Source organism: Carlito syrichta, unplaced genomic scaffold (assembly GCF_000164805.1).
Source record: "Carlito syrichta isolate Samal-C Ts95f unplaced genomic scaffold, Tarsius_syrichta-2.0.1 Scaffold304305, whole genome shotgun sequence".
Taxonomy (NCBI): Eukaryota; Metazoa; Chordata; class Mammalia; order Primates; family Tarsiidae; genus Carlito; species Carlito syrichta.
The window spans coordinates 508,710-535,476 of NW_007248401.1; the positions used below are offsets into that span (position 1 = coordinate 508,710).

Below are 26,767 nucleotides of genomic sequence, written 5' to 3' on the forward strand. Positions count from 1 at the left end.
AACATATACAAGTTTATTATAAAGAATATTTTTTAAAAATACACACAAAGAGATACATAGGGCAAGGCATGTAGGAAGGGGCATGGAGCTTCCATGTCCTCCCTGGGTGTACTACCCTCTAGGAACCTCCACATGTTCAGCTACCTGAAACCTCTCTGAGACCTGTCCTTTTTGGATTTTATAGAAGTTTCATTATGTAGGTATGATTTATTAAACCATTGGTCATTGGTGATCGACTTAACCTTTAGCCCCTCTCCTCATCCCAGAGTTGTGGGCAGGGGCTGAAAGTCTCAACCCTCCAATCATGCCTTGGTTTTTTTAGTAACCAGCTCCATCCTAAAGCTACCCTAGGGGATGCCAGCTCAACTCATTAGCATATGAATAACATCATTTTGGAGATTCTAAGGATTTTTAGAGGTATATGTCAGGAAATCAAATACGTATTTTACAATATCACAAAAAGACAAATTGAAAACTTTTGAGAAACCCTTAGTAATTTAAGTTAGGGGTGTCATTGGCCTTAACTTCCTTTGATACTAGTGGAGAATATTCATTCTAAGAAGCAAAGTAACTCAAGCATACCTTCAAATCTAATAAATTCTTTTTCATACCATTCAGAACTGATCTTGATTTGTTCTTTATCTTCAGCTGAAGTGACCATGGTATGTGCGTGAGTTTGTTAGCCTGCACCAGTGGTCCATCATGTAGAGGTGGTATTACAGAAAACCCAAAGAACCCTTATTACCTCAATGTTGCCACTACTAGAGGGATCTTTAAGAATGAGGAGAAAGTACTGGCAGCTCCACAAAGAAAACATGACAGAAGCTGTTTTAGAAAGAAAAGCAGCAGCAGTTTCTGTCTTTGTCATCGCTCAGCGAACTATTGGAACAGTGCCTTAAAACACTTTTTGATGGGACACTCTTAAGAAGAGCAAAGTCAGATCTCAGCAGTTAACTTTATCTGTCACTAGGGTCATCTAAAGTAGATTAACCCTGACTACTGGACACTCACATAAATCAATACAATGTGGCCTGGTGTCAACAGTCTTGGGGAATACCTTAAAAAGTTAAAGCCAGCAAAAGGAGTCTTATTAAAGTAAGCACAACAAAACACAAAGTCATTGTCACAAGCTAGAAGGCTTAAAAGTCTAGATGGAAATCTGTTTTTTTCCTCTCCTTAATTTATACTAATAATTCCAAAACTTTTCCTGATGAGAGATGACTTCAATTTCCCTGAAGTTTTATGATCACTAATGGGGAGGAAATGCTAAGTCAAAATAATCACTGGTGGAATGAGGAGTTAAGTTAGCGACAACACTAAGGTCCCATACAGTAAGCAGCCTAGAGGTAAGCTAAGTAACACCTCAGAGGCTGCCAGTCAGTTTAAGACACATATTTACCAAGAACCTGTAATATGTAAGGTGCTGATGATGGAGCCTATGGAACTCACCTGCTGTGCTTCAAAGGGAGCAATGGACAGTTTATTAAATGGGATATGGCAGGAAGACCTTGGCTGCAACACATGCTCACAAGTAGTTCACCTCATTACAACTTAAAAATGTAACACTTTGGGCTTCAGGTAATTCCACTTCTTCCTCAGTTCAGATCTGGTGCTGTCAGAAGCAAAGATGTAGTTGATGGATTCATAAGACAGATCCCACACCTGAGACTGGGTCAAATTAAATGTTTCAGCTGCCAGCTGGTACTCTTGAGAAAGGTGTGTTGTAAAGACACCCTTATCATCCGTCTGCCAATATAAACAAGAATGTTTCAAAGTGGAAAAGGAAATGATTTTTTTAAAAAACTTTTTTCTTTAGATTCTATTTTCCTATATACTATGCTTCTTTCAAGAGTCTAGACAGGGGCCTATAAATGCATCTATGCATATCCATAACTAAACAGACTTGTTTTACTTAAAAAAAAAAAATACCAGAGTAGTGTTTCAACTCTGGTTGTATATTAAAACATCCATGCCCAGAACTCACCCCAGATTAAATAGAGCAAAAATTTCATGGGATGGGTGCTGGGCATCAGTATTTTTTTCTTTTGTGTACCTTCAGGTGCTATAAAGACCTTTTCTTGTAGAGCCAAACCAGAGCCACCTGGTACTCTGTAGCCTCTCATGCTGCAATCCCCCTATAACTCCTCTACTTGGGCATCACCTCAGGCATGCAAGGCAGTCAACTAGGTAGTGAATATCTGACTTAATACAATTCAGAGACTAAAAGGGAACAAAATACTTCATATAAAACACCTTACACAGATCACAGAAGGATGGGCAGTGCTGTACCAGAATCCGAAATGATGCTGATCATAAGATGGAACTGTCTGACTTTTGATGTTTGAGGTCAAACAGAGTTCTAGATGAAAAGGGGGAAAAAAACTCTTACTAAAAGGAGACAAATGAACTCATTCAGTGTTCACCAAATAGACATGTGAAAAGTCTTTCCAAACTTTGTTAATTTGCAGTAGTTTATTATTTTACAAAACTGACCTTTCCTTATGTATGAAAATTTATAGTTCAATTAGTGTGCTGTGCAGGAAATACATGCCACCACTTATGGCAGCAATTTTACCAGGCAAGAAATTAATATTCCCTTCATAGCCATGTGCTTCTGTCTCTTTTATCAAAATGGGGAGGAAAGAGGAATGTTATAAGCCAGTCATGATGACCAAGACAGGGAGTTATCATGACAGGAGCAGAAGAGTTTTTTGAAGGGCTACTCTAATTCCTCCTGCTCTTACAGTGGAGGCCAAAAGAAAGGTAAGAAAACTGTAGCACTCTTTGAGAGTAACAGCATTATGAACAGCTAAGAGTGGAGATGGTCTTTTTCCATGGCTTCCAAGAACACTTACCTGGACAACTATCCATTCACTGCCTGCTGCTTCTAGGTAAATTAAATCCATCTTAGGAATTACTTCTACTATTAACAAATTCCTTCCTTGAAACAGTACTGACATCTCCCACCAGAGTGAAATACTTCACTGACTTGATTGATGGCATCTGGTCATTTGGGTAAGGCAGCAACATAGGGCCACTAAGTCCAATAGATGACAAACCCAAACTGCCCCTTCGCTCTGCTGGGAGCAGAGCTGGGCCACCACACCAAGCAAGATCACTATGCAAGTGGTTTTCATTCTCTCCACTTTTGTGGATATTTAAAAATTTCCTTAGTAAAAAGGAAAAAAATCTCATCTACTATGGATAGCTGAAAACTCTATAAATAGTTAAAAAACACACACTCACACAAGCACTTTTGTAAATCAGTAAATTTAGCAAATTGATCATTCCATAAATGGTTTGCAGTCAATTGCTTCTTTCCCTCTTTAGAAAGGCCTTTCCCAACCATCTCATCAAAAGTGGTTATCTGCAGAAACCCAAATAAAGAGCACAATTCCATTCACAATAGCCACAAAAAAATGAAATACCTCGGCATCTTCCTAACCAGAAACATGAAAGACCTTTACAATGAAAACTACAAAACACTGCTCAAAGAAATCAAAGATGATACAAACAAGTGGGAAAATATTCCATGCTCATGGACTGGAAGAATCAACATTGTGAAGATGTCCATCTTACCTAAGGCAATCTACAGATTTAATGCAATACCCATCAAATTTCCAGCAACATTCTTCTCAGACATAGAAAAAACAATACAGGAATTCATATAGAAACACAAACAACCAAGAATAGCCAGAACAATCCTCAGCAAAAAAAAAACAAAGCAGGTAGTATCACATTACCAGACTTCAAACTTCACTATAAAGCTACAATAATCAAAACAGCGTGGTATTGGTACAGGAACAGGCATATAGACCAATGGAATAGAATTGAGATTCCAGAAGCAAAACCTCAATTTCTCAACCAACTCATCTTCGACAAAGCCTCCACCACCTACCACTGGGGAGAGGAGAACCTATTCAGTAAATGGTGCTGGGAAAACTGGCTGACCACATGCAGAAGATTCAAACAAGACCCCTATCTATCCCCATACACAAAAATGGATTAGAGACCTAAATGTAAAACCTCAAACCATAAGAACGTTAGAAAATGCAGGACAAACCCTTATGGAAATTGGAACTGGCATCCAATTCCTGAGCAGAACCCAAAATCCACAGGCCATAAGAGATACGATAGACAAGTGAGACCTCATTAAACTGACAAGCTTCTGCAAAGCCAAAGGAACCATCAAGAGAGCAGGCAGACAGGCCACAGAGTGGGAAAATTATTTGCCAACTCCAGGTCCGACAAAGGCCTAACATCTTGGATCTACAAGGAACTCAAACATGCTGAAAAGAAAAAAACAAACAACCCCCTTATAAAGTGGGCAAAAGATATGAACAGACACTTCTCAAAGGAAGACATCCAAGCAGCCAACAGACACATGAAAAAATGTTCAACCTCACTAATCCTCAAGGAGATGCAAATCAAAACCATACTGAGATACCACCTAATTACAGTCAGAATGGCAATTATCAATAACTCAAAAAATAAGAGTTGCTTGAGAGGGTGTGGTGAAAAGGGAACACTTCTACACTGTTTGTGGGAGTGTAAACTAGTGTAACCTCTGTGGAAAGTAGTGTGGTGATTCCTAAAAGCTCTAAATATCAGCCTCCCATATGACCCTGCAATCCCCCTACTGGGAATATACCCTGAAGAACTCAAATCACTCTATCAAAAAGATACCTGCACATGAATGTTTATCGCAGCATTGTTCACAATAGCAAGAACCCAACTAACCATGCTGTCCATCAAAAGAGGACTGGATTTTTAAAAATGTGGTACATATACACGATGGAATACTATGCAGCCATAAAAAAGAACAAAATCATGAATTTCACAGCAACCTGGATGGAACTAGAGTCTATAATACTGAGTGATCTCTCACAGAAACAAAGATTTGAGTATCACATGTTCTCACTCATATAGTGGACCTTAAACATCTTACCATAATACTATAAGAAAAGGACTGACAGTGGTGGGAAACTAAGGGGGGGTAGGGAGGGGAAGGGAGGTGGGACTAACAGTAGTCAATATCTGTCGGGGGATGGGGAGACACCCCTTATTAACAAGGGTGTGTGAACGATGCACATTTGTATATCTAACCCTTAATTGTACCCCACAATTTTATAATAAAAAATATGTTTTAAAAAAAAGTCGTTATCTGATCACCATTACATCAATCTGTTTAATTTTCTCCATATAACACTAACATTTTCTGGTATATTTGTTTACTATTTTCCCTCTGCTAGAATATGAGTTCCTTGAGAAAATTCTTGTCTGTTGTGTTTATTGTTATATCCCCAGCAATTACAGTAGTAAATTACAACAAAGTAGGCACTTCATAAACATGCAGATAATCAAGTGTGTAATGGTCAACAGACATGTAAAAATATACTTGGGATTTTCCATAATTCTTAATGTTTAAATAAATGTTAATGAAATGTAAATGAAATAAATGCTCATAACACATGTGGATTTTGTTAAAGTCATTTCAAAATTCTCGATGATGCCTATCCTTTAAAAACTACTTACTGAGTTCCAAGCACTGAGGAATATAACAGCAAACAAGACAGGCCAGGCCATGCTCTCCCACAGCTTATATATATATATATATATATATATATATATATATATATTTTTTTTTTTTTTTTTTTTTTTTTTTTTTTGAGTTGGAGTCTCACTCTGTCGCCCAGACTGGAGTGCAGTGGCCGCTCCCAGCCACCGCAGCCTCAACGTGCTGGGCTCCAGCGATCCTTCTGCCTCAGCCTTCCAAGCAGCCAGAACTACAGGCGTGCACTACCATGCCTGGCTAATTTTTTATTTATTGTAGAGCTGAGGTCTCGCCAAGTTTCCCAGGCAGGTCTTGAACCCGCGGGCTCAGGTAATCCACTCACCTCAGCCTCCCAAAGGCGCGGGATTACAGGCTGAGTCACCGAGCCCGGCATCCATAGCTTATATTCTAATAAGAACTAAAACATTCTGTTAGTTAATGAGGCTCAGAAAGCACATACACCATGCATATTTTAATTTCTAGATAACACTCATATTAGTAATTCTCTACATATGGGTTGCAACCTGGGAACTGGGAGAGGAAAGGACAGAGGGTTGTCCAGGCAACCTAAAACTAAGGCTTACCCAGTGGTATCCGGTGCTGCCTCACAAAGTCTACCAGATGCGGGGATTCTCCCTCACAGGAGCTGAGAAATGTTCCATGCCCGATTCTGTCAGGAAGCAGATCCAAGAGTATCTGTGTTTCTTTTTTTTGGCCCGGAATCTTAACAAAAGAGAGAAAAGGGGATAGTTGACCTCTTTCAGTGGCTCTTAAAAGTATTTTTTCTATAGCCAGGTACCCTGTCCCTCTGAGTAGTAGTAATGAAGATATTCTGGAAAGCTGAACTATTTAGGCCTTCCTAGCTCTCTTATTTGCTTTTTCTCATTCATTCCTCAATATTCTTCTAGATTCATTTCAGTGATAATAATAAACACTTATGAAGAACCTACTTTGTGCTTTTTTACACAAACCCTTTAGGGTCTCAAGGCTCACGCATGTAACACCAGCACTTTGGCAGGCTGAGGGAGAGAGGGTTGCTTGAGCCCAAGAGTTCAAAACTAGCCTGGGTAATATAGTAAGATCTCATTGCTACAAAAAAACAGAAGATAGCTGGGAGTGGGGCACATGCCTGTAATTCCACCTACTTGGGAGGCTGAGATGAAAGGATCACCTGAGCCCAGGAAGTCAAGGCTGTGGTGAGCTGTGATTTGACTGTGCCACTGAACTCCAGCCTGGACAACAGAGTGAGACCCCAACTCAAAAAAAAAAAAAGAAGGAAAGACAATCCATATAAAAGTAGAAATTAAGACATTGGAGGCTGGGCTCAGTGGCTCAGCCTGTAATCCCAGCACTTTGGGAGGCCAAGGCGAGTGAACTGCCCGAGCCTACAGGTTCAAGACCCACCTGAGCAACTTGGCAAGACCTTGTCTCTACAATAAATCAAAAATTAGCTGGGCATGGTAGTGTGTGCCTGTAGTTCCGGCTACTTGGAACGCTGAGGCGGAAGGATTGCTGGAGCCCAGCAGGCCAAAGCTGCGGTGACTGGGAGCATGCCACTGCACTCCAGTCTGGGCGACAGAGTGAGATTCCAACTCAAAAAAAATAAATAAATAAATTAAAGTAGAATAAAAGCTAAACTTGGTTAAAAAAAATTCTTTACAAAGTAGTAGGACGAAATTAAAGCTTAGCAAATTAAGCAATTCTCAAAAAACAAAATCTACAACTTTATATGCATATGTGTCTCTGTGTTGTGTAGATGTGTTCATATATATCAAAAAAGTTCCAAAGAAACAAACACAAAACTGTTGTAATAGTATTAACTCTGGGGAACAGAACTGAAATAGAAAGGGAACTTTTCATTTTTAATTTTTTTCCCTTCCACATTACATTTCTCTACACTTTGATTTTCTTCAGGTACTTACAACTTTTATCATTAAAAATACAAAGCAAGCTGGGCACAGTGGCTCACGCCTATAATCCCAGCACTTTGGAAGGTTGAGACAGGAGGACTGCTTGAGCCCAAGAGTTTGAGATCAGCCTGGGCAACATAGGGAGACCTCACCTCTACAAAAAAAACCCAAACAAATTAAGTGAACGTGGTGATACATGCCTGTAGTACCAGCTACTCGGGAGGCTTAGGTAGAAGGATTGCCTGAGCCCAGGAGGTTGAGGCTGAGGCGAGCTGTGACTGCGCCACTGTACTCAGCCTGGGTGACAGAGTAAGACCATGACTCAAATATATATATATACACACATATAGTTTTGAATATACACACACACACACATATATGAAACTTTTTTTTTTAATTGTCCAAGGTCATAGAGCTAGTAAATGGTAGAGATGAGAGTGAAACATAGCTCAGTCTGACTCCAGGGTCCAGACACTTTGCACATATAGTGTGCTCAGGTTTTATTCTGACAAGACTGGCTACACACCTACCATAATCACCATGAAAGTGTCTGCCTGTGATCTTTATCTCCTAGATATCCCAAAATTCAAATGACCAGAACATTTTGAAATAAAATGTTTTGTATCCAATGGAGTACACAAACACAACAGAAACTAAGGCAAAAAGCAGGTTCTGCTGTTGTGCACAGGGCCAGAGATAACTAGTTACAGTCACACATGCCGTTTTACTGTTTCTATCACACATCAGTTAGGTCAGCTATAGGATGTCTTAAAAGTGAAAGGATAAACAATTATAATTTTAATTAAAATCCCAGGAAATAAAAAAATGAGTGAAATGATTTTTTATTAGAGTATGGAAACATGGACTCTAGAATTTACGTTCTGCCACAGATTACTGACCCTCTGCTTGTAGACATGAAAGATACAAGTACTTCCAACTTTTCTCTATTTAAATCATAATGCTACTCAACCTTTTATACATTACTCCTTTAATATTCATAACTCTGTGAAGTAAGTAAACTAAGTATTATTTCTTGTACTTAAGAAACAATTAAGTAGGCAAAAGTACTGAGGTAGATAAGTAAATCCATCTTTGCTTGCTCAAACAATCCTCTCACCTCAACCTCCTAAAGTGCTGGGATTACAGACATGAGCCACTATGCCCAGCTAGTAAATTCATCTTTAAAATGGGAAAAAGTACACTAGAGTTCTCTGTTTGCCTCACAAGGATGGTCTTAAGAAAGTGACCATTTTCCAGCCATTATCTGTGCTCATGCTGCCAGGGAGCTAGGGCTGAAGAGAGGCACTGGATCTCCTTGCTGAGCCTTAAGAAACAACAATGAGCTACTTCCTTTATTGTCAGTGCATGTGATACATTTGGGTTCCTTCCACTATGAGGACAGGTAAGATGAACTGGTGTTTTTCTCTGAGTCAGCTTGACAAAGACAAGACTGATATATTTTCTTTAGCGAGATGTCATTAAGCTGTTTTTAATAACACAGCTGGAATTCACATCCACAGCTACCCCAGGAGCCAAAAAAAGATATAAACAGTAACACTAGAGACTAAAGCAGGTCATGCCTTTATCATTTTAATTTACATTTTAAAATATTTCTAATTTTCCCTGTTAAAAATGTTTTTCCATTCTAGGTTTATTTTTGGTGACTTACAAATGACTCATTATTTTCTATTATAATCTGTCTTCTCCAGCTTAAGACAATGTTATTTACCTCAGAAAGATGCAATGCCAACTTCAGACCTGCTTTTTTAGCTTCTAAAAGAGGTTCCACAAAGTCTTTTGCTTGTCCTACCTTAAAGATAAAAGTTAAAATGAGGATGGATGAACGTTCTGGGCAAACTGAGGAAATGAATATTCTGACCCAATAAACGAAATAACAGTAGAAAAAAATAATGGTAGATTGATTCATTTGCACATCTTGTTTATAAAGTACCTACAGTGTGCTACACTTTGCAGAATATAAAATGGGCAAAGGCACAGTCCCTGACCCAGAGAATCTTAAGTCTAGTATCAGTGAACTGAGGTCAGTCAGCTAAGCTAGATGTAACAGTCACAAAATTTTATTTCTGAAAGGACACCTAGATAGCCAGTGCTAAGCACTCACCTGATTCAGGAAGCTTCATGATTACTATATTAAATGGATGGATGAAAAGAAAGGCAGAATAGTCCAGGCTTAGACAAAACCATAGGAACTGGTTTCATGGGATGCTCTCATTCAGTGGTTTTCAACCAGGGGCATTTCTGCTCCCCAGGGAACATTTGGCAATATCTGGAGACACGTTAGGGTGTCACTTCTGGGAGAGTGCTACTGGCATCTAGTGGGTGGAGGCCGGGATGCTGTTAAACAGCCTACAATGCACAGAACAGTCCCCACAACAAAGAATTATCTGGTCCAAAATGCCAAAATGGCTGATATTCAAGTCGCTCAGCACAATCTTTCTTAATTACCTATGTGATAATTAAGCTCTGATGCCCAAAGACATCCATCCATTGTATGTAATGAATTAACTTTCTCTCCTGTGCATATAGATAGGTACTAGCTATCACCATCCTTACAATGGAGAAAACAGTCATATAGTCAGGCAAACCATTTTTTTTAAGGATGCTTACTTCTTTCATAGAACCCTGCTTGAGAACAGTTCATCCAGGGCAGAACAGGGCTTCTTTCAGTGTCTGGTGGACACTCTGGAGAGTATAGTATGTTCTAAGCTAATCTTTATCCCACTGATTCTACCTTTTAGAATTAAAATGTATAAAGAAAAAATAACTTACAGTAGGGTCTCCACTGAGATCAAGGCCAAGAACTGTATTCTCAGTAGAGAGGAAGAACTCTTCAGCAAGTTTAACAGTCTCCTTAGCTACTGAAGGGCCACCTCTTCTGTCAATTGCTATCAAATACCTTTATCATAAGAAAAACACTGTTGAAAACTAATACAATGCAGATGAAAAGGCAATTCTGAATATGGGCAGAGAGGCATGCAGACTACATGTAATAATCTTACTTGGAAAAGTTTAGGCCAGAGGTCCCCAACCCCCAGGGCACCAGTTGAGTCTAGGCCAGAGGTCCCCAACCCCCTGGGTACCAGTTTGTGTCCTCTTAGGAACCAGGTTGCACAATAGGAGGTGAGTGGTGGGTGAGTGAAGCTTCATCTGTATTTACAACTGCTCCCCATCACTCACATTACCACCTGAGCTCCGCCTCCTGTCAGATCAGCAGAGGCATTAGATTCTCATAGGAGAGTGAACCCTATTGTGAACTGTGCATGTGAGGGATCTAGGTTACACACTCCTTATGAGAATCTAATGCCTCATGATCCCCCCTCCCTTCCATCCATGGAAAAATTATCTTTCACGAAACCAGTCCCTGATGCCAAAAAGGCTGGACACCACTAGTCTAGGTACTGACATTTTACTTTGCCAGATGGAAAGAAACATCAATTCCTAAAATAGCAGCACATACCTAGTCAGTGTTCAAATTTCCAATTGTCTCATGTATTTTTTTGTTGTTCATTTTTTTTTTTTTTTTTTTGCAGCGAGTCTGATTCAGGATCCAAATAAGGTCCACATTTTGTTTAAGTCAATGTATCTCCTACATTTCTTTTAATCTACAGCTACTCTTTCCTCTCCTCTTCCCACTTCAGCCCTGTCCCACTTCTTTTCTTGCAATTTATTTGTTGAAGAAACCAGGTTGTTTGCCCTACAAAGTTTCCTGCAGTCTGGATTTTGTTGATTGTATCCCTGTGTTGGTAACATGTTCTACCATCTCTTGTATTTCCTATAAATAGATTATTGAATCTCTTCTAGAAGCTTTATCAGATCAGATTCAATTTTTTGGTAAGAGTAAATTGGTGGTAGTGGGTTCTTAGGAGGTTTAAATCCATTATTTCATTAGGGACTACAAAATTGGTAATATTCTAAATTGAAAATGTAACAAATATCTGATACAAATTCACTTTTCATATATTAGCTGAAATTTCATAGGACTTGAATATCCAGAGAACTCTCGCTAATATTGTTTAATTCCTCCAGCATTTATTAGTTTACTTATTTATTCACAAAATAAAGAAATTCCTTCAGCATTTGTTCATTTATTTCTTTGCAAAATTTGGATCAACTATATTTAAAATGAAGTGTCTTTTTTTTCACTTAACAACTTCCCATGCCATTAAATAATGTTAGGAAACAGGTCGGGCGCGGTGGCTCAAGCCTATAATCCCAGCACTTTGGGAGGCCTAGGCAAGAGGATTGCCTAAACTCAGGGGTTCAAGACCAGCCTGGGCAACTTGGTGAGACCTCGTCTCTACAATAAATCAAAAAATAAGCTGAGCGTGGTAGCACACACCTGTAGTTCCAGTTACTTGGAAGGCTGAGGCAGAAGGATTGCCTGAGCCCAGCAGGTCGAGGCTGAGGTGGCCATGAGCGTGCCACTACACTCCAGTCTGGGCGACAGAGTGAGACTCCGACTCAAAAAAAAAATGTATACATCATATAAACATACCATAATGGAATTGTCCTTTGATTGCTCAACACTTTAGGATGTTTTCTATTTTCTGTTATAAATAACATTATAATAAAGAATTTTATACATAACTCAATCTACTTCTTAGGATACATTTGTAGAAGAAAATTACTGGGTCAGAGAGTACAACATTTTATAAATCTTGATACATATTACTCTTTAGAGAGGTTTCTGTTTTTTGTTTTTTTGAGTTGGGGTCTCACTCTGTCACCCAGACTGGAGTACAATGGCACAATCACGGCTTACCACAGCCTCGACCTCCTGGGCTCAAGCAGTTCTCCCTCCTTATCCTTCCATGTAGATAGAACTACAGGCACATGCCACCACACTTAATAATAATAATTTTTATTATTATTATTATTTTGCAGAGACAAAGTCTCTTTATGTTGTCCAGGTTGGTCTCAGAATCCTGGGCTCAAGCAATTCTCCTGCCTCAGCCTCCCAAAGTGTTGAGATTATAGGCATGAGCCACTGTGCCTGGCCAGAGGTTTTATTAATTACATATGCTTACTTAGCAGTGTGTAACTTCACAAACACTGGTTACTATTTTTTTTTAACCTATTGAAACATCACTGTAATATTTCTTTTTACAATTATCTGGATAATGAGGTAAAATCATTTTCTATACTGTATATTTGTGTACGTCTTCTTTTCTGCATTCTGTTCTTGTTTTCTGCTTAGCTTTTTATTGGAGTATTAGTCTAATTAAGCTCAATTTTCAGAGATTCTTATAGCCTGAACCTATATAGCTAGTTCTTTCTTTCTTCACTCAAGGCCTTACTGAGCTCCTGTTAAGTGCCAACTTTATTCTATGTACTGAAGATGCAGTGGTGAATCAAAACACAAGGTCCCTGGTTTCGCTGAACTTACACTCTAGTAGGTAGGTGTATATAGAAAATAACACAAGACAATTCTTTATCTTATTATAAAAGGATGCCATAACGGAAATAGATGGGAGACTAGAGAATTGGAGGGGGCACTTTAGATAGAGTGGCCTCATTCTAAAGGAAGTGACAACCCAACTGAGAACTTAAGAATGAGAAGAAGCCAACTGTACAAAGATCTGGTAGAAGTATGTTCTGGAAAAAGTCACAGGAAGTGCTGTTCGGAGGTGCTGAGGTGGGTCTTGCCTATTTAGGAATAGATGGCAGGCCCGTGTATAATAAGGGAGGAAGAGTGGTCTAATAAGCTATGGAAGTAAAAGAAGCTACCAGATCATGTGGGAACTTGTAGGACACAGTAAGAAGCTCATTTTAGATTAACAGCAAAGGGATGCCATACTTCACTCAAGTAAAAAGATTCCAAATTTTATTGCCACGTGAATAAATTCAGAATTGTATTCTCACCTTAAACAACAGTGTTCTTGATTTTGTTTGTCTGTTGCAGACAGAAACCAATTACTGGTTAATTTTTTAAAATCCATTATACCCATGATCAAAACAGTAAAAATTTCACATTCTGGTTTTTCAAATGGTAACTACTAAGGTACAATCGTCTTACCTAACATCAATGTCTAAGTTTTCTTGTTTGGACTGTTTTATACCTTCAAGTATAGATTCCACATAAGTCTTTTTAGTCATTCCTGGAAAGGACATGTAGAAAATATATGTCAAAGTATTATCAAATATTTCTCCATCAACTTTAGAATTCCTATATGAACAATTCCATTTTTACTTTATGCCATGATAAGAGACTGGTTAAAGATGAGTAAAACATAGCCCTTATGGGTTCATTTTAGTAAATGCAAATTATTATTTTAATAAAACTGAAAAAAATGAAGTACCAAAATAATGAAAGAAAAAAACAAAAGGACAAACAGTATAAAGCCCATTTAAAAATTATTCTTAGATTCAATAGACATGAAATCACTGACAAATGGCTATAATAAGAAGAAACCCTTTTCGAAGGCATGTCCTTAAAAACATACACACACAGCATTTTCTCTCTTAACAGGCTGTTTTTCTGTTGGTCCAGAAAAAAAATTATAACTTGGGTTCCTTTCCCCTCTGTCCTATTCAGGGTTAGTGTTTCTCCTCCAGGAAACCAGAGAGACTCTTCCAAGTTTGAGTTTTCAAGTCTTTCTCTTCTAGGGGGCTCTGCAAGAGTACTCTCCAGAACAACATCCTCTAAAATACCTTTAACCCTGATTTTCAAATGCTTGCTTCTGGTAGAAAAATCTCCAAAACACAAAAAATTATAAATAAAAACAAAAATAACCTGTAATCTCACCACCCAAAGATAACTACATAACTACTGTCTTTGTTTCTTTAAGTATACATATATACATTTTTAAATGGATGAGATACTACTAGGTATACATGTACCCAGTTCAGTCATTTAACACTGTAGTCTGAGGATTTCTCCATATCAATTAAAGTGTCCTTGCAAATATTTTTAATGGTTGCCTAATACTCCATTTACCTTTATTTAGCCATTCCCCTACTGTTGCAAGTTATATCCTTATTTTGAATTCCCATTTGAAGAGCAAACTAGCTCCACTAATTGGCAGGTTTCTTCTCTCCTTCCTTACCTATACTCACCAGCATAACTTGGAACCTATTCTACAGCTTAAAAATGTGAAAGAAAATTTTTTTCCCATGGACTGCTGCCCCAGGAACTCCATCTTGCTGCCACTAACACCACCAAAATCACATTTAAACACTTACTTAACATTAATAGTTCCAAATTTTTACCTTGGAATGATTACAGACTACACACATCAGGGTACAAGATGACCTAGCTATCTCTGGGTCATAGACAAGTGCTTAGAGTATTTAGCCAATGACACTAAATAGTATTTCCTAATGTTGCTCTTATAGGAGGGTTCCAGCAAATTCCTCCAGACCATATCCAGATTCACTCTTTCCATCCAGAGAGGTTACACCACATCACAACTTGCTCCTGGCCTACGAAACTATCAGTTCCTAAGGAGTGACTGAATAACCTACATTTCAGTAACTGCCATAAAACATGATTCTGTATGTACTCAGTGGTATCATCACACAAGTGCCCTTGATGCAGCAAGCAAGAATCAGCCTCTGCTCGTGACAATGCAACTATCAGGAGCAAGTATCCTTTCCTCAGACTGAAAAAAACTAAACAAGGAAGAATACAAATTTTTTTCAGGACTTTTCCCTCCCTTAAACAGACAATACCGAATTTTATACATTTTACTTAAGAATAACTCACTTGTGAATAATGTACATTATTAATATACATCAGAGGATTTGAACTGCTGACTCAAGGTCAAAGTCCCATGAAAACAGAAAGTACAGCACTATAGAAGTTAGTGCTTCATACTCCCAACTTGCAAAATGTGAATGATCAAAGTACACAGGAAAAAGGACAGTATATTCACTGAGAAGTATAATTTTACCAGTAGCATTTTCTCTTCTGGGTGTGCTTCTTAATTCCAGGTACTTGACACCATCATCTGCAAATTCTTTAATGACATCTTTTGTGACCTGATAGCAAAGGTAATGTTCACAATATTGATAATGTTAGTATAAGGGTTCCAGTAAAAGTGCTGTAGCTTATTTCATTTAATAATTTGATTTGCAAGAATTGGGCTGGGCATGGTGGCTCACACCTGTAATCCCAGCACTTTGGGAGACCAAGGCAAGTGGATTGCTTGAGCCCAGGAATCCCAGACAAGCCTAAGCAACATAGTAAGACCTCGATACACACACACACACACACACACACACACACACACACACACACACACACACACACAGAAAAATGTTGGAAGTTTCTCACATGGTAGATATTACCTGCTTTGTCACATCCCTGATGGAGACCATGACAGAGCAGCAATATTTCCAATAGCTCCCATCTCCCCTCATTTTCACATTAAATCCAGATCTGCACATCAACCACACCTTTTGGTTTTTTTCCCCTTTTATTTTTATTTTTTGTTTGTTTTTAGAGACAGTCTTGCTCCATCACCCAGTATGGAGTGCACCGGCGCAATTGTAGCCTCGAACTCCTGGCCTCAAGTGATCCTCCCACCTTGGTCTTCTAAAGTGCTAGGATTACACATGTGAGCCACCACACCTGGCCTCTGTACCCCCTTTTGGTCATTTCTCTATTTCCTAGTAGTCATAATAGCAGACTGATAAAACAGAGAAATGAGACAAAACTAAAACCAGCTGGAATCATCTATGTGCATATATGTACTAGAAAATGTACATACAGAATAAACAGCTAAGATTATTAGACATTATTGATGTGCTATTTATTGTTTTTTGTTTTGTTTTGTTTTCTGAGTTGGAAAACAACTCAGGCTGGAGTGCCCAGGCTGGAGTGCCGTGGCATACTCAACTACCCAAGGCCCCCTTTTTCTAGTTGGTTAGGTATCTGTAAAACCAAATGAACAATAAGAAGGCTGCTAGCAAATACAGAATAAGAGCAAATGGAGGAAGACTTACCTATGATATAGTAAGGCTTGGGGGATCATCCCTAACCCACACCTAAGAACCCTTCCCTAGGGTCCACACCTGCATCTGCCAGATTTAGCCCTTTCCATAATGTGCATGCAGTAGGTGCCAAGGGCAACTCTTTGCTCTTTGGACTTCCTCTCCTATACTCTGGATTGAGAATATCTATTTAAATTCCTTTTGAGTTCAGTTCCTGCTTTCTCAAAGGGCTGTAAGGCTGCATAGGAAAGAGCATGAGCTCTGAAACCAGATAGTCACTTCTGCCACTTAACTGTGTATGTGATCTTAAACAAATTACACTTAACCTCTTTAAGCCTGTTTTTTTCATCTGCAAAAAAGGAGCAATAAAAATACCTAATTCAGAAAGTAGTTCTGAGAATAATGTCTGGTACATGTAATAGCAAATATCATTTTTTCAGTCACATTCCAATCCTGTCTCTTGGAGTATACCCATCTTGATTAGAGTTTTAAGTGATCACCCGACACTCAGTTCCACAGCTACGAACAATCTCTTAGCTTACTCTCACAGATGTTTCATCTATAATATGGGGCACCTCACTGTCATCCTCTGAAGCACCTATAGGTACTCATCCATGTAGCCTTAAGTCAAATGTACAAAATCTTTATTTCTCACCACATTTACTAGAGCTTTTCAACTCTCATTTTGAAGTGAATGTAGTAATGAGTATAGCATTTTTATACCCCTGGAGTATTAAGTGCTCAGAATTTAAAATTTCATCATTTTGTTCCATTAACACTCAACAACGTGAGAGACCAGAGTCCCTGTGGTGGACATTCCTGACAGTGTTCAATGGTATCTGCTGAGTGGCTGATGAGAAGATAGAGAATATACCCTTCTGGATCCCTAAATCCTTATGCATGTCTCTAACACAGAGCTTAGTACATTATATTGTACTGCTGTGCTTATGAGTCTGTCTCTCCAATTTAATGATAAATTCCTAAGGAGCTGGAACTGTATCTATCTCTTCTTCTATCTCCAAAACTTTAGCACAGTGCCTGGAACACACAGTAGGCACTCAGTCACCTTTAATTGAACTAAACTATTAGGGATAACTTTCCTCTAAGAGGTGATTAATTTACTTACTACTTATCATGAGGATCAGTCTTGACCAAGGCAGAACATTTTTTTTCTTGATCAGTCAAAAGTTACTTCTCCAGAAACACAAGTTATATTAACTTTGCATTTTTTTCTAATGGTTAAGAACACTGACAAGATTTTGCTTCTATTTACAAAGACGTTTTAAAATGTCATCCTAGTCAGATCAGTAATAAGAGATCAGTCTTCCTCGTCAGACTCTAGCAGCATGGAGCTTCAGATAAAAGAACACAGTGGTATCCTTTGTGCCCCGTAGAGAAGGTGCAAATTCCCTAGGGATTAATCACTTAATCTCTAAACACTTCTTGATCTCCTTCATTCTCTATAATGTCTACCCTAGCAGTTAAAAGTCTCCTATTAATATAGACAAAGCCTTATGAAGGACATCCCCATATGTAATCAAATATGTCACATATATTATATATACATGAAAAATAAGACCAAATTTTCTCCTCCATATTGTCCTCTATCCAATAGAAGATGCTCATATCTTTTACAACAAATGCAGTCTTTTTATATTAGCTCCTAGGCAAATGTGTTACATTTGGTTTTGAAAAGTTGTCATAAAAAAAAAGAAAGCCTTTTTCATCAGACTCTTAATGAAAGCATAAATAAAAGGTCATGTGCAACAACATAGGGATATAAATTACTTCATAAGTTCTAACAATTCCTTCATGTCTCACCATTAGAATATCTTCAGGGCTAGTAGTAAGCTGATGAATAGTTTGAAACATCTGGAAACATCTGCAACATGAATGAAAAGTTTTAACATAATCTAGTCATTAAAAACTTGTTGCTCAATAGAAACTAAGCTGAATTAGCCAATTTTAGCTAATAGTAAATACTATATATTTATATTTACAAATAACTACAGAATAGGTGTTTAAAAAATTCAAAAATCTTTCCAAATCAGAAAGATAATCAAATGACTGGAAATAAAACATGACTAATATTTTCAAGTAAGAAACAGTAGTTCCTCTTTTCCAACCCCACCGCTGATCCAGGGAGATATTCAATATGCCTATATTTTCAAGTTTAAAGACTATCCCAATACAATATAACTTCACAAACAACACAAATCACTAACAATACCGTCAACAGTCTGACAGTTTGAAAAAATGCTGCATGTTAAGTTATATGCTCCATGCCAGATGACTATCCTATTCCTTTTAGTTGCTTTTTTTTTTTTTTTTGAGTTGGAGTCTCTGTCGCCCAGACTGGAATGCACTGGCACCAGCCTCAACTTGCTGGGATCCGGTGATCCTTCCGCTTCAGCCTTCCAAGTAGCTGGAACTACAGGTACACAATGCCATACCCGGCAAATTTTTTGGATTATTGTAGAGATGAGGTCTTGCCAAGTTGCCCAGGTGGATCTTGAACCCGCGGGCCCAGGCAATTCACTCACCTCGGCCTCCCAAAGCATGGGAACACAGGCTGAGCCACCGAGCCCAGCCTATTACTTTTAACTCTGAATTCTTACATTTACTTATAATCTCAAAATACTGAGAAAAAAAGAAGTATGTCCACAACCTCCCCAAACTCACTCTTCTAAAGTTCTTTTCTTTCCCTTGTCAATCATAGTCATCTGATCATGGACTTTAAGATCTGGCTTCTTGGCTATTAGTTTCTTCATGGTATTAGAACTAATGGATCCATTCAAGTGGGCATGAAGTTCCTAAGACAAGAGAATACAATCAGTAAAACTTACCAAGTAACTGATAGATTCATAGCATCATACAGGTTCTTTTCTGATTTGTACCAGGCAAATTACTTTATTAGATTTAGCTATATAACTTTTAAAGTTTACAAATTTAAGAAAGTTTAATTCTGTGAAAAGAAACAACATAAAAGTCATTATAATTAGCAACCACTCAAGAATTCTGTAGTTGAATTCTCACCACTTTTGGCAATTCTGAGTAAAAGTCTGTCTTCCATGGCTGTTGTTCTTCTTCTGCCTCCATACTGATTTTAGCAGGAAAAAATGGTCCTTCACCACTTTTATTCTTGGTATGAATAAGAACGATGTATTTCAGTCAGTAAATTCTGCAGTCCTGAATTTCCTTCAGATTGCTTTATTTCCACACATTTTAATAAGATTAGTTGTATAGGTAGCTCTGGGTCCAGCTTCACCTATTTTAACAAATGTATTTTCAGATGTTGACATAAAAGCAATGCTAATTTATTCTTCACAAGGAAAAAGCCCTTCCAAGGCTAACTTAAGTGTGTCTGAAGTGGGAAAATGATTAGTAAACAATCTAAACTAGAAATAGGAAAAGTGCTCAAGCTTTTAAGAGGTACATTAAAGCCTGCAATTCAGTACAGTATATTCCTTTCCTATTGGCACCTTCTATGAAACTACTTCAAAAATTAGAAATTTATAAGGTCTATTTTGGATAAAAATAAAATTTACATTTTTCAATTGTTTAAAATATATAAACAGCAGAGGTGCTAGAGTCAAATGGACCCAGGTTCATCTTTTTACTAGTTCTGCAGGTTAGTAGCTGTGCAGCCTTAGTCACTTACCCTCATGGCTTTGGTTTATTTGTAAAAACGGGGAAAAAATGTGGAGTTAGCTGGGCGTGGTAGCGCATGCCTGTAGTTCCGGTTACTTGGAAGGCTGAGGCGAAGGATAGCCTGAGCCCAGCTGGTCGAGGCTGCGGTGGCCGTGAGTGGGCCACTGCACCTCAGGCCAGGCGACAGAGTGAGACTCCAACTCAAAAAAAAAAAAAAAATGCAGAGTAGTAAAGAATAAAGTGGATTAATAAAGTGATGTAAATTCCCTCTTCTATGCTCCCTTATATGTCAGTGACTCCCTTTAATTCAGCAACTAACTAATTATATGATTTACTTGTCTTTCTCCCTCTTAGACAGTAACTCTCCTGAGGACAGGTCCTGTTGATTATGCTAGCACCCATCACAGTGCCTGGCACACTGTAGGTGATAAATCCTAATTTCCCTTCACCTCTGAAAGTGGCTTATAAATTAAGATAAAATTCCAAATGAAATTTAGTAATTTTCAAAGTAGCCACCTTGACCCTTTGGGTTCTCACATATTAATGACGGTGATATTGGTAAGAATAACAGTTCCCATGTATTTAACTCTGACCAGAAATGTGACATTTTTAATAATATCATGTTTAATTCTCACAATATCCTTACAAAATATTATTACCACATTACAAATCAATAAATTGATACTGAGCAGGGTTAAATAAGTTACCAAGATATTAAAATGTGCAATAAAGAAAATAGTTTATACAGAGCCATAGAAACCCACAGAAAGGTCAACTCAGTATGAGATAAAAGTGGGATTTCAATGTAATGCCATAGTAGATGTTTAATAGATAGTAACAAATGAAAAAGGCAGACTACACTATTTAATCAATGGCATTTAGTATCGCTAACTGAAAAATATAAAAGACATCATTAACATGGAAATATACATTTATTCTTGCATAGTAGTCAGTTTATCATAAGTTGACTTATAAAGTAAGTGCTAATCAAAGTATTTCTAAAATTATTCCTTAAAAATTTGTTTTAAAGTTCATGTGGAAGACTTAACTTATAAAAATATCCAACAAAAATTCTGAATCTCAGAAGAAAATACCCAATATTGGTAAAGGTATGAGTAAAAGCTTTGTTAGGAGAACTTGATATGACATTTTTGGAAAACAATTTGGCAATATCTATCAGTTTTTTGGGGGTTTTTTTGAGTTGGAATCTCACTCTGTCGCACAGGCTGGAGTGTCATAGCACACTCACGGCCACCTCAGTGTCGACCTGCTGGACTCTGGCGATCCTTCCACCTCAGCCTTACAAGTAGCTGGAACTACAGGCGTGCATTACCATGCCTGGCTAATTTTTGACTTATTGTAGAGATGAGGTCTTGCCAAGTTGCCCGGGTGGGTCTCGAACCCATGGGCTCAGGCAATCCACTCACCTTGGCCTCCCAAAGTGCTGGGATTACAGGCTGAGTCACCAAGCCCGGCCTTTCTTTTTTTTTTATTTATTGTAGAGACAAGGTCTTGCCAAGTCGCCCAGGCTGGTCTCGAACCCGCGGGCTTAAGCAATCCACTCGCCTTGGCCTCCCAAAGTGCTGGGATTACAGGCTGAGCCACCAAGTCCGGTCTCAATATTTTTTAAAAGCCATATATTTTTGATTCAACAATTCTACTTTTAGGAATTTATTCTATATCTTATAAGATACATACAAATATATTTCTTATAAGATTGTTTATAACAGCAAAAACCTGGAAGTAACCTAAATGCTATTAGTAGAGTACTAATGATATATTCATCCAAGTGAATATCTATTACTGTATCAAAAGATGTATATAATAGTGTGAATTTCAAAAAGAAATATACTACTTAGAAAGATGACATTCATGAACAAAACATATATATGTATGTATATATATACACACTCATATACATATATACACGTTTGCATATATTGTTATGCCTAAAACATATAAGAAAGGATATATAGAAAACTGTTAACCACTAGAAAGTGGATTGAATGGGAAAGGTTAAAGGAGAGTATTTTACCTTATGTACTTTTGTGCAATTTGAAGGCTTTACAACAGCACGGACTATTTGATTATTGCTATAATAATTTTTAAAACAGTCTATTCAAAAACAGCTTTATGATTATGAACTGAAAGGGGTAAGTACTTTTATGTTTAGGCAACAGAATAACAGCCTAAAAAGGCACTCAGGACATTTTACATAACAGGCCTATAACAAATCTGGCAAGAGGCTAGTTTTTCATAGACATTTTCAATTGTACTCCAGGATCCTGATCTTATTTTGTGCCCCATTCAAACCATTGTCCAGACTGACCTTTAACTAGCTGTGAGTAAATTTATTAACCCACTTGGCTACATTATGGAAATTTGAAAGTCACCAAAATACGCACAATCTTTACAAATTAAAAAAAAAATTGTTGTTCCTTGCCTAAGATGCTGCTACCAACAATACCACGCCCTGGCAAATCCAACCTTCCTGGGCCAGAAGCTGGGGTGGGGGTGAGAGGCCAAAAAGCAACAAACACTAGGATAAGATCTTGATTTCATCAAGCAAGAGCAGGACCAGACCAAGTCTCTTGTCTCCCAGGGAACTTTATGTATGCTCTCTCCCAATTTCCCCAAAAAGGAACTCAGAATAATATTTGTTATTATTTATTATGTACTTATTATGAGCCAGACACTATGCTAAGTGTGTCTTAGATGGTTATTTTATTTCAATCCTCGCAACAAGCCGGGTGCAATACCTCATGCCTATAATCCCAGCACCTTGCGAGGCAGAAGTGAGAGGGTTGCCTGAGCCCATGGTGGCCAGCCTGGGCAACATGGTGAGACCTCATCTCTACAATGAAGCAAAAATTAAGCTGGGCATAGTGTCGCACGCCTGTGGTTCCAACTACTTGAAAGGCTGAAGCAGAAGGATCACCTGAGCCCAGCAGGTCGAGGCTGCCGTGGCCATGAGTGTGCCACTGCACTCCAGCCTGGGCGACAGAGTGAGACTCTGACCAAAAAAAAAAAAATCGTCACAACAACCCATGAGGTATTAGTATTCCCATTTTACATAAGAATAAACTGAGATTTATTTATTTGTCTATCTATTTATTTATTTTGAGTTGGAGTCGTACTCTGTCACCCAGACTGGAGTGTAGTGGCACACTCCCAGCTGCCTCGACGTGCTGGGCTCCGGCGATCCTTCTGCCTCAGCCTTCCAAGTAACTGGAACTACAGGCATGTGCTACCACACCTGGCTAATTTATTTATTGTAGAGACAAGGTTTCATCAAGTTGCCGGGATGGGTCTCGAACCCGCAGGCTCAGGCAATCCACTCGCCTCGGCCTCCCAAAGTGCTGGGATTACAGGCTGAGCCACCGAGCCCAGCCATAAACTAAGATTTTTAAAAATATATTTTTAGGGCATCCAAATCATAAATTTTGTTCCATTATATTTCTTTTGAATCACTTTACTTGATCTGCTCTTTAAAACTAACATCTACATTGTACTAACTTGTCATTAAATAAATTCATTTCAACAGCGTTACATTCTTTCCAAAGTCCTCTGACTCTTTTTATTCCTATTTGTCTCTCAATCAACCCTGAGATATCTCACAAAACAGCACTAAATCTCATTATAGAGATGAGGATTCAAAGACCTAACAAGCTTAGTCCTTTTCTTAGTTCTTTCAGAGCCAATTCCAAACTCAAGTATTCCATCAGATACAATAGTCTTAACACTAAACTGACAACCCTGCTGCCAACTTTACAGAGAAAAAACAGATGCCATCAAGCACGAATTCCTTCTCTTTCTCTTTGCACAATCTCCCACCTAAGCGTACCTTTATCCATATCCTTTTTTTCCTCATGAGTCAGAGAAAAGGAATTCATTCTCCTATCCCCAAACTAATATGTGCCCAGGATCCCACTCTTCCACTCTATTCCGGTCGTTTCTCTACCAGTGAGTTATCTTCTCATTTTTCTGTTTCTTCAACATCTCCCTCTCCACTGGCTAATTTCCCTCAGGGGACCAACATGCAGGTACAGTATTTACTTCCACCTGAAAACAAAATAAAAAACTCTTTATCTCACATTCTTCATTAGCTACTGCCCTGTCTCTCTTTTCCTTCTGAGCTAAGCTCCTTGAAAGTTACAACCAAAGTAAGTGACTGAGGCAGGTGTTTTAATCAATGCAGGTTTACTGAGCCACCTTGAGGGCACATAGCAAAAGGCAAGTCACAGATGGATCTGTGGCTGTTTTTTCCAAAAAGTTTCTCGGAAGGCTTAGTATTTATACATTTCTCTTTAAAAAGGAGAGGGCAAGGGAGCAGCAGGTGGATGGTTCCATACTTTCGAGATTTCAATCCACATTTTCCATAAGACTAACACTTGAAGAAGAGGGAACATAGAAAGAGAACCATCAGATGTCTCAGGGAAGGGTGAAGGATCCATTAACCTCATTTTGTCTTTGTTCTGTAGCTGGCAAGATAAACTAGCAACCAATATTATCAGTGTGTAGTCCTTTGAAAGAGTTGGTTTCTCTTTTCGAACTCATGCCCTTAAGGAAGAAAGTCTAATGACAGTTATCGAGGGAGAGGATATAATGAGGTGTGTCCAACTTCCTATCCTGTTCATGGCCATCGAGAACTCAACTTCCAAGCTAAGAATTCTTGGCCTGGGATCCTTGGACAAGAAGGAGTTTGTTCAGTCAGTTGGGGGGCTTATTATTTTATTTTTACTTCTCAAAAGTGTTATTTAGACTATTAGATGCCTCCATCAACTCACCTCCTATTCACTGAAACATGGATTCTGCCCTCACTGCTCCATAGAAACTACTCTCCCTAAGGTCATTAATAAGCTTTTAAACACCAGATCTAAATGACATTTTTCAATGATCTGTTTCCTAATCCAAACATTTTCTTTTATATATATATATATATATATATATATATATATATTGTTTGTTTGTTTTAGTTACAGTCTCGTTCTGTCTCCCAGGCCGGAGTGCAGTGGCATGCTCACAGCTCATCGCAGCCTCAAATTTCCTGGGCTCAGGTGATCCTTCTGCCTTAGCCTCCTGAGTAGCTGTAACTACAGGCATTCACTAACACACCTGGCTAATTTTTTTATTTTTTATTTTTTGTAGAGACAAGTCTTGCTATGTTGCCTAGGATGGTCTCAAATTCCTGGGCTCAAGCAATCCTCTCGCTTCAGCCTCCCAAAGTGCTAGGATTACAGGTGTGAAACTTTGCACCTGGCTTTCTTATTATTTTTTTATTTCTTTTTTTTTTCCACAAGAAAACATCAGCAAGGACCAAACTTTTTCTTGATTCCGGTATCCAAATCTGCTGGATTCCAAAATTCATGCTCTTAACAATTATGCAATATTACTTTAAGTTAACTATAAAGTCAACCTGGTTTCCTTCTCTATTTCAGCCTGTCACCAAATCCCAATTAATAAATTGTAAAGGCCGGGCGCCGTGGCTCAAGCCTATAATCCCAGCACTTTGGGAGGCCGAGGCGAGAGGATCGCCTGAGCCCACGGGTTTGAGACCAGCCTGGGCGACATGGTGAGACCTCGTCTCTACAATACATCAAAAAATCAGCCGGGCATGGTAGCGCGCGCCTGTAGTTTCGGCTACTTGGAAGGCTGAGGTGGAAGGATCGCCGGAGCCCAGCGGGTGGAGGCTGCGGGAGCCGGGAGAGTGCCACTGCACTCCTGCCTGGGCGACAGAGTGAGACTCCAACTCAAATGCATACATACATACATACATACATACATACATACATACACACATAGTAAATTTCCTAAATGTCTCTGGAAGTGGTTTCTTATGAATTACTCTTATACACCCAATTTAGAAACCTTATGATTATTCTGAATTCCAACTTGGATTTACTCCTTAAAAACAAATCTTAAAACATATCAAAGAAAAAAAAAACATACCACAGGGAATAATTCTCTCTTCTGACTCCCTCTTCCGCGGACATATTCAACACTACTTCAGAATTTTCCAAGTTGGGGAAAGTGTCATTTTAAAGATGAGAAACAGAGACTAAGTGGTTTACTCACTGCCAGCATAACACAGGGCTGGGAATACAAGGGGAACAATGGTATCTGTATGTATCTGTGGAGAGATGTTTATTGAAAATATCTAGAAATTATTTGGAAAGGGCGGTTTCTTCACTTTGCACCTGGCCTCACAGACTTGTTTTCAGATTTAAATGGGTTCTGTTTTGCAACGACGAGAGCATTAAATAAGTCAGCAACTATTATTAGTTATCATCCAAGGAAGCTAACTAATCCTTGCCCACTAAAGATCCATGGTGCTGACCCTTATTTGCCCATACCAGATCCTTCCTTCGTCGTATCCAAAGAAGTCAGGTCGTCAGTTCCCAGACTCACCTCTTAGAGATTCCTCAACTATGAGGACCTAGACAAGCTGTCTCTTCACACTGAAAGGCTTGTAGAAAAGTGACAACGCGCGCTCCCCTAATACACATGTCACAGCAGTAGCGGGCCGTGTTCCCGGGAAAACGTAATCCCAGGGAATCAAAGAAAGGTCAATCGCAGTCGAATTTAATACAAGCCACACCCTCCTCAATTTTGATTGGCTACGCACATTATTCCGGAAGTGACGCAGCGACCGCGGAAGGGGAAGTCAAGGTGGAGGGATGACTTTTCCCTATTAAGA

The 26,767-nt window shown here is 38.7% G+C and overlaps 1 protein-coding gene across 3 annotated transcripts; it reads right to left on the reverse strand.

The window, feature by feature from the left end:
* ADAL (adenosine deaminase like) lies at positions 1-26,767 on the reverse strand. Of its 3 annotated transcripts, none has more exons than XM_008059633.2 (11): positions 26,696-26,767; positions 19,456-19,687; positions 19,102-19,232; positions 18,241-18,301; positions 15,378-15,465; positions 13,502-13,583; positions 10,255-10,381; positions 9,194-9,274; positions 6,139-6,277; positions 2,259-2,359; positions 1-1,746 (listed from the first exon to the last, which is right to left on the reverse strand). In XM_008059633.2, exons 2-11 carry the CDS (start codon positions 19,516-19,518, stop codon positions 1,552-1,554), a joined length of 1,068 nt encoding a protein of 355 aa, XP_008057824.1. In that variant the 5' UTR covers positions 19,519-19,687; positions 26,696-26,767; the 3' UTR covers positions 1-1,551. The 3 variants fall into 3 exon arrangements, with proteins under 3 accessions (XP_008057824.1, XP_008057823.1, XP_021568830.1); XM_008059632.2 differs by lacking the exon at positions 26,696-26,767 and adding an exon at positions 26,479-26,569; XM_021713155.1 differs by lacking the exon at positions 26,696-26,767 and having other exon boundaries at positions 19,456-19,694.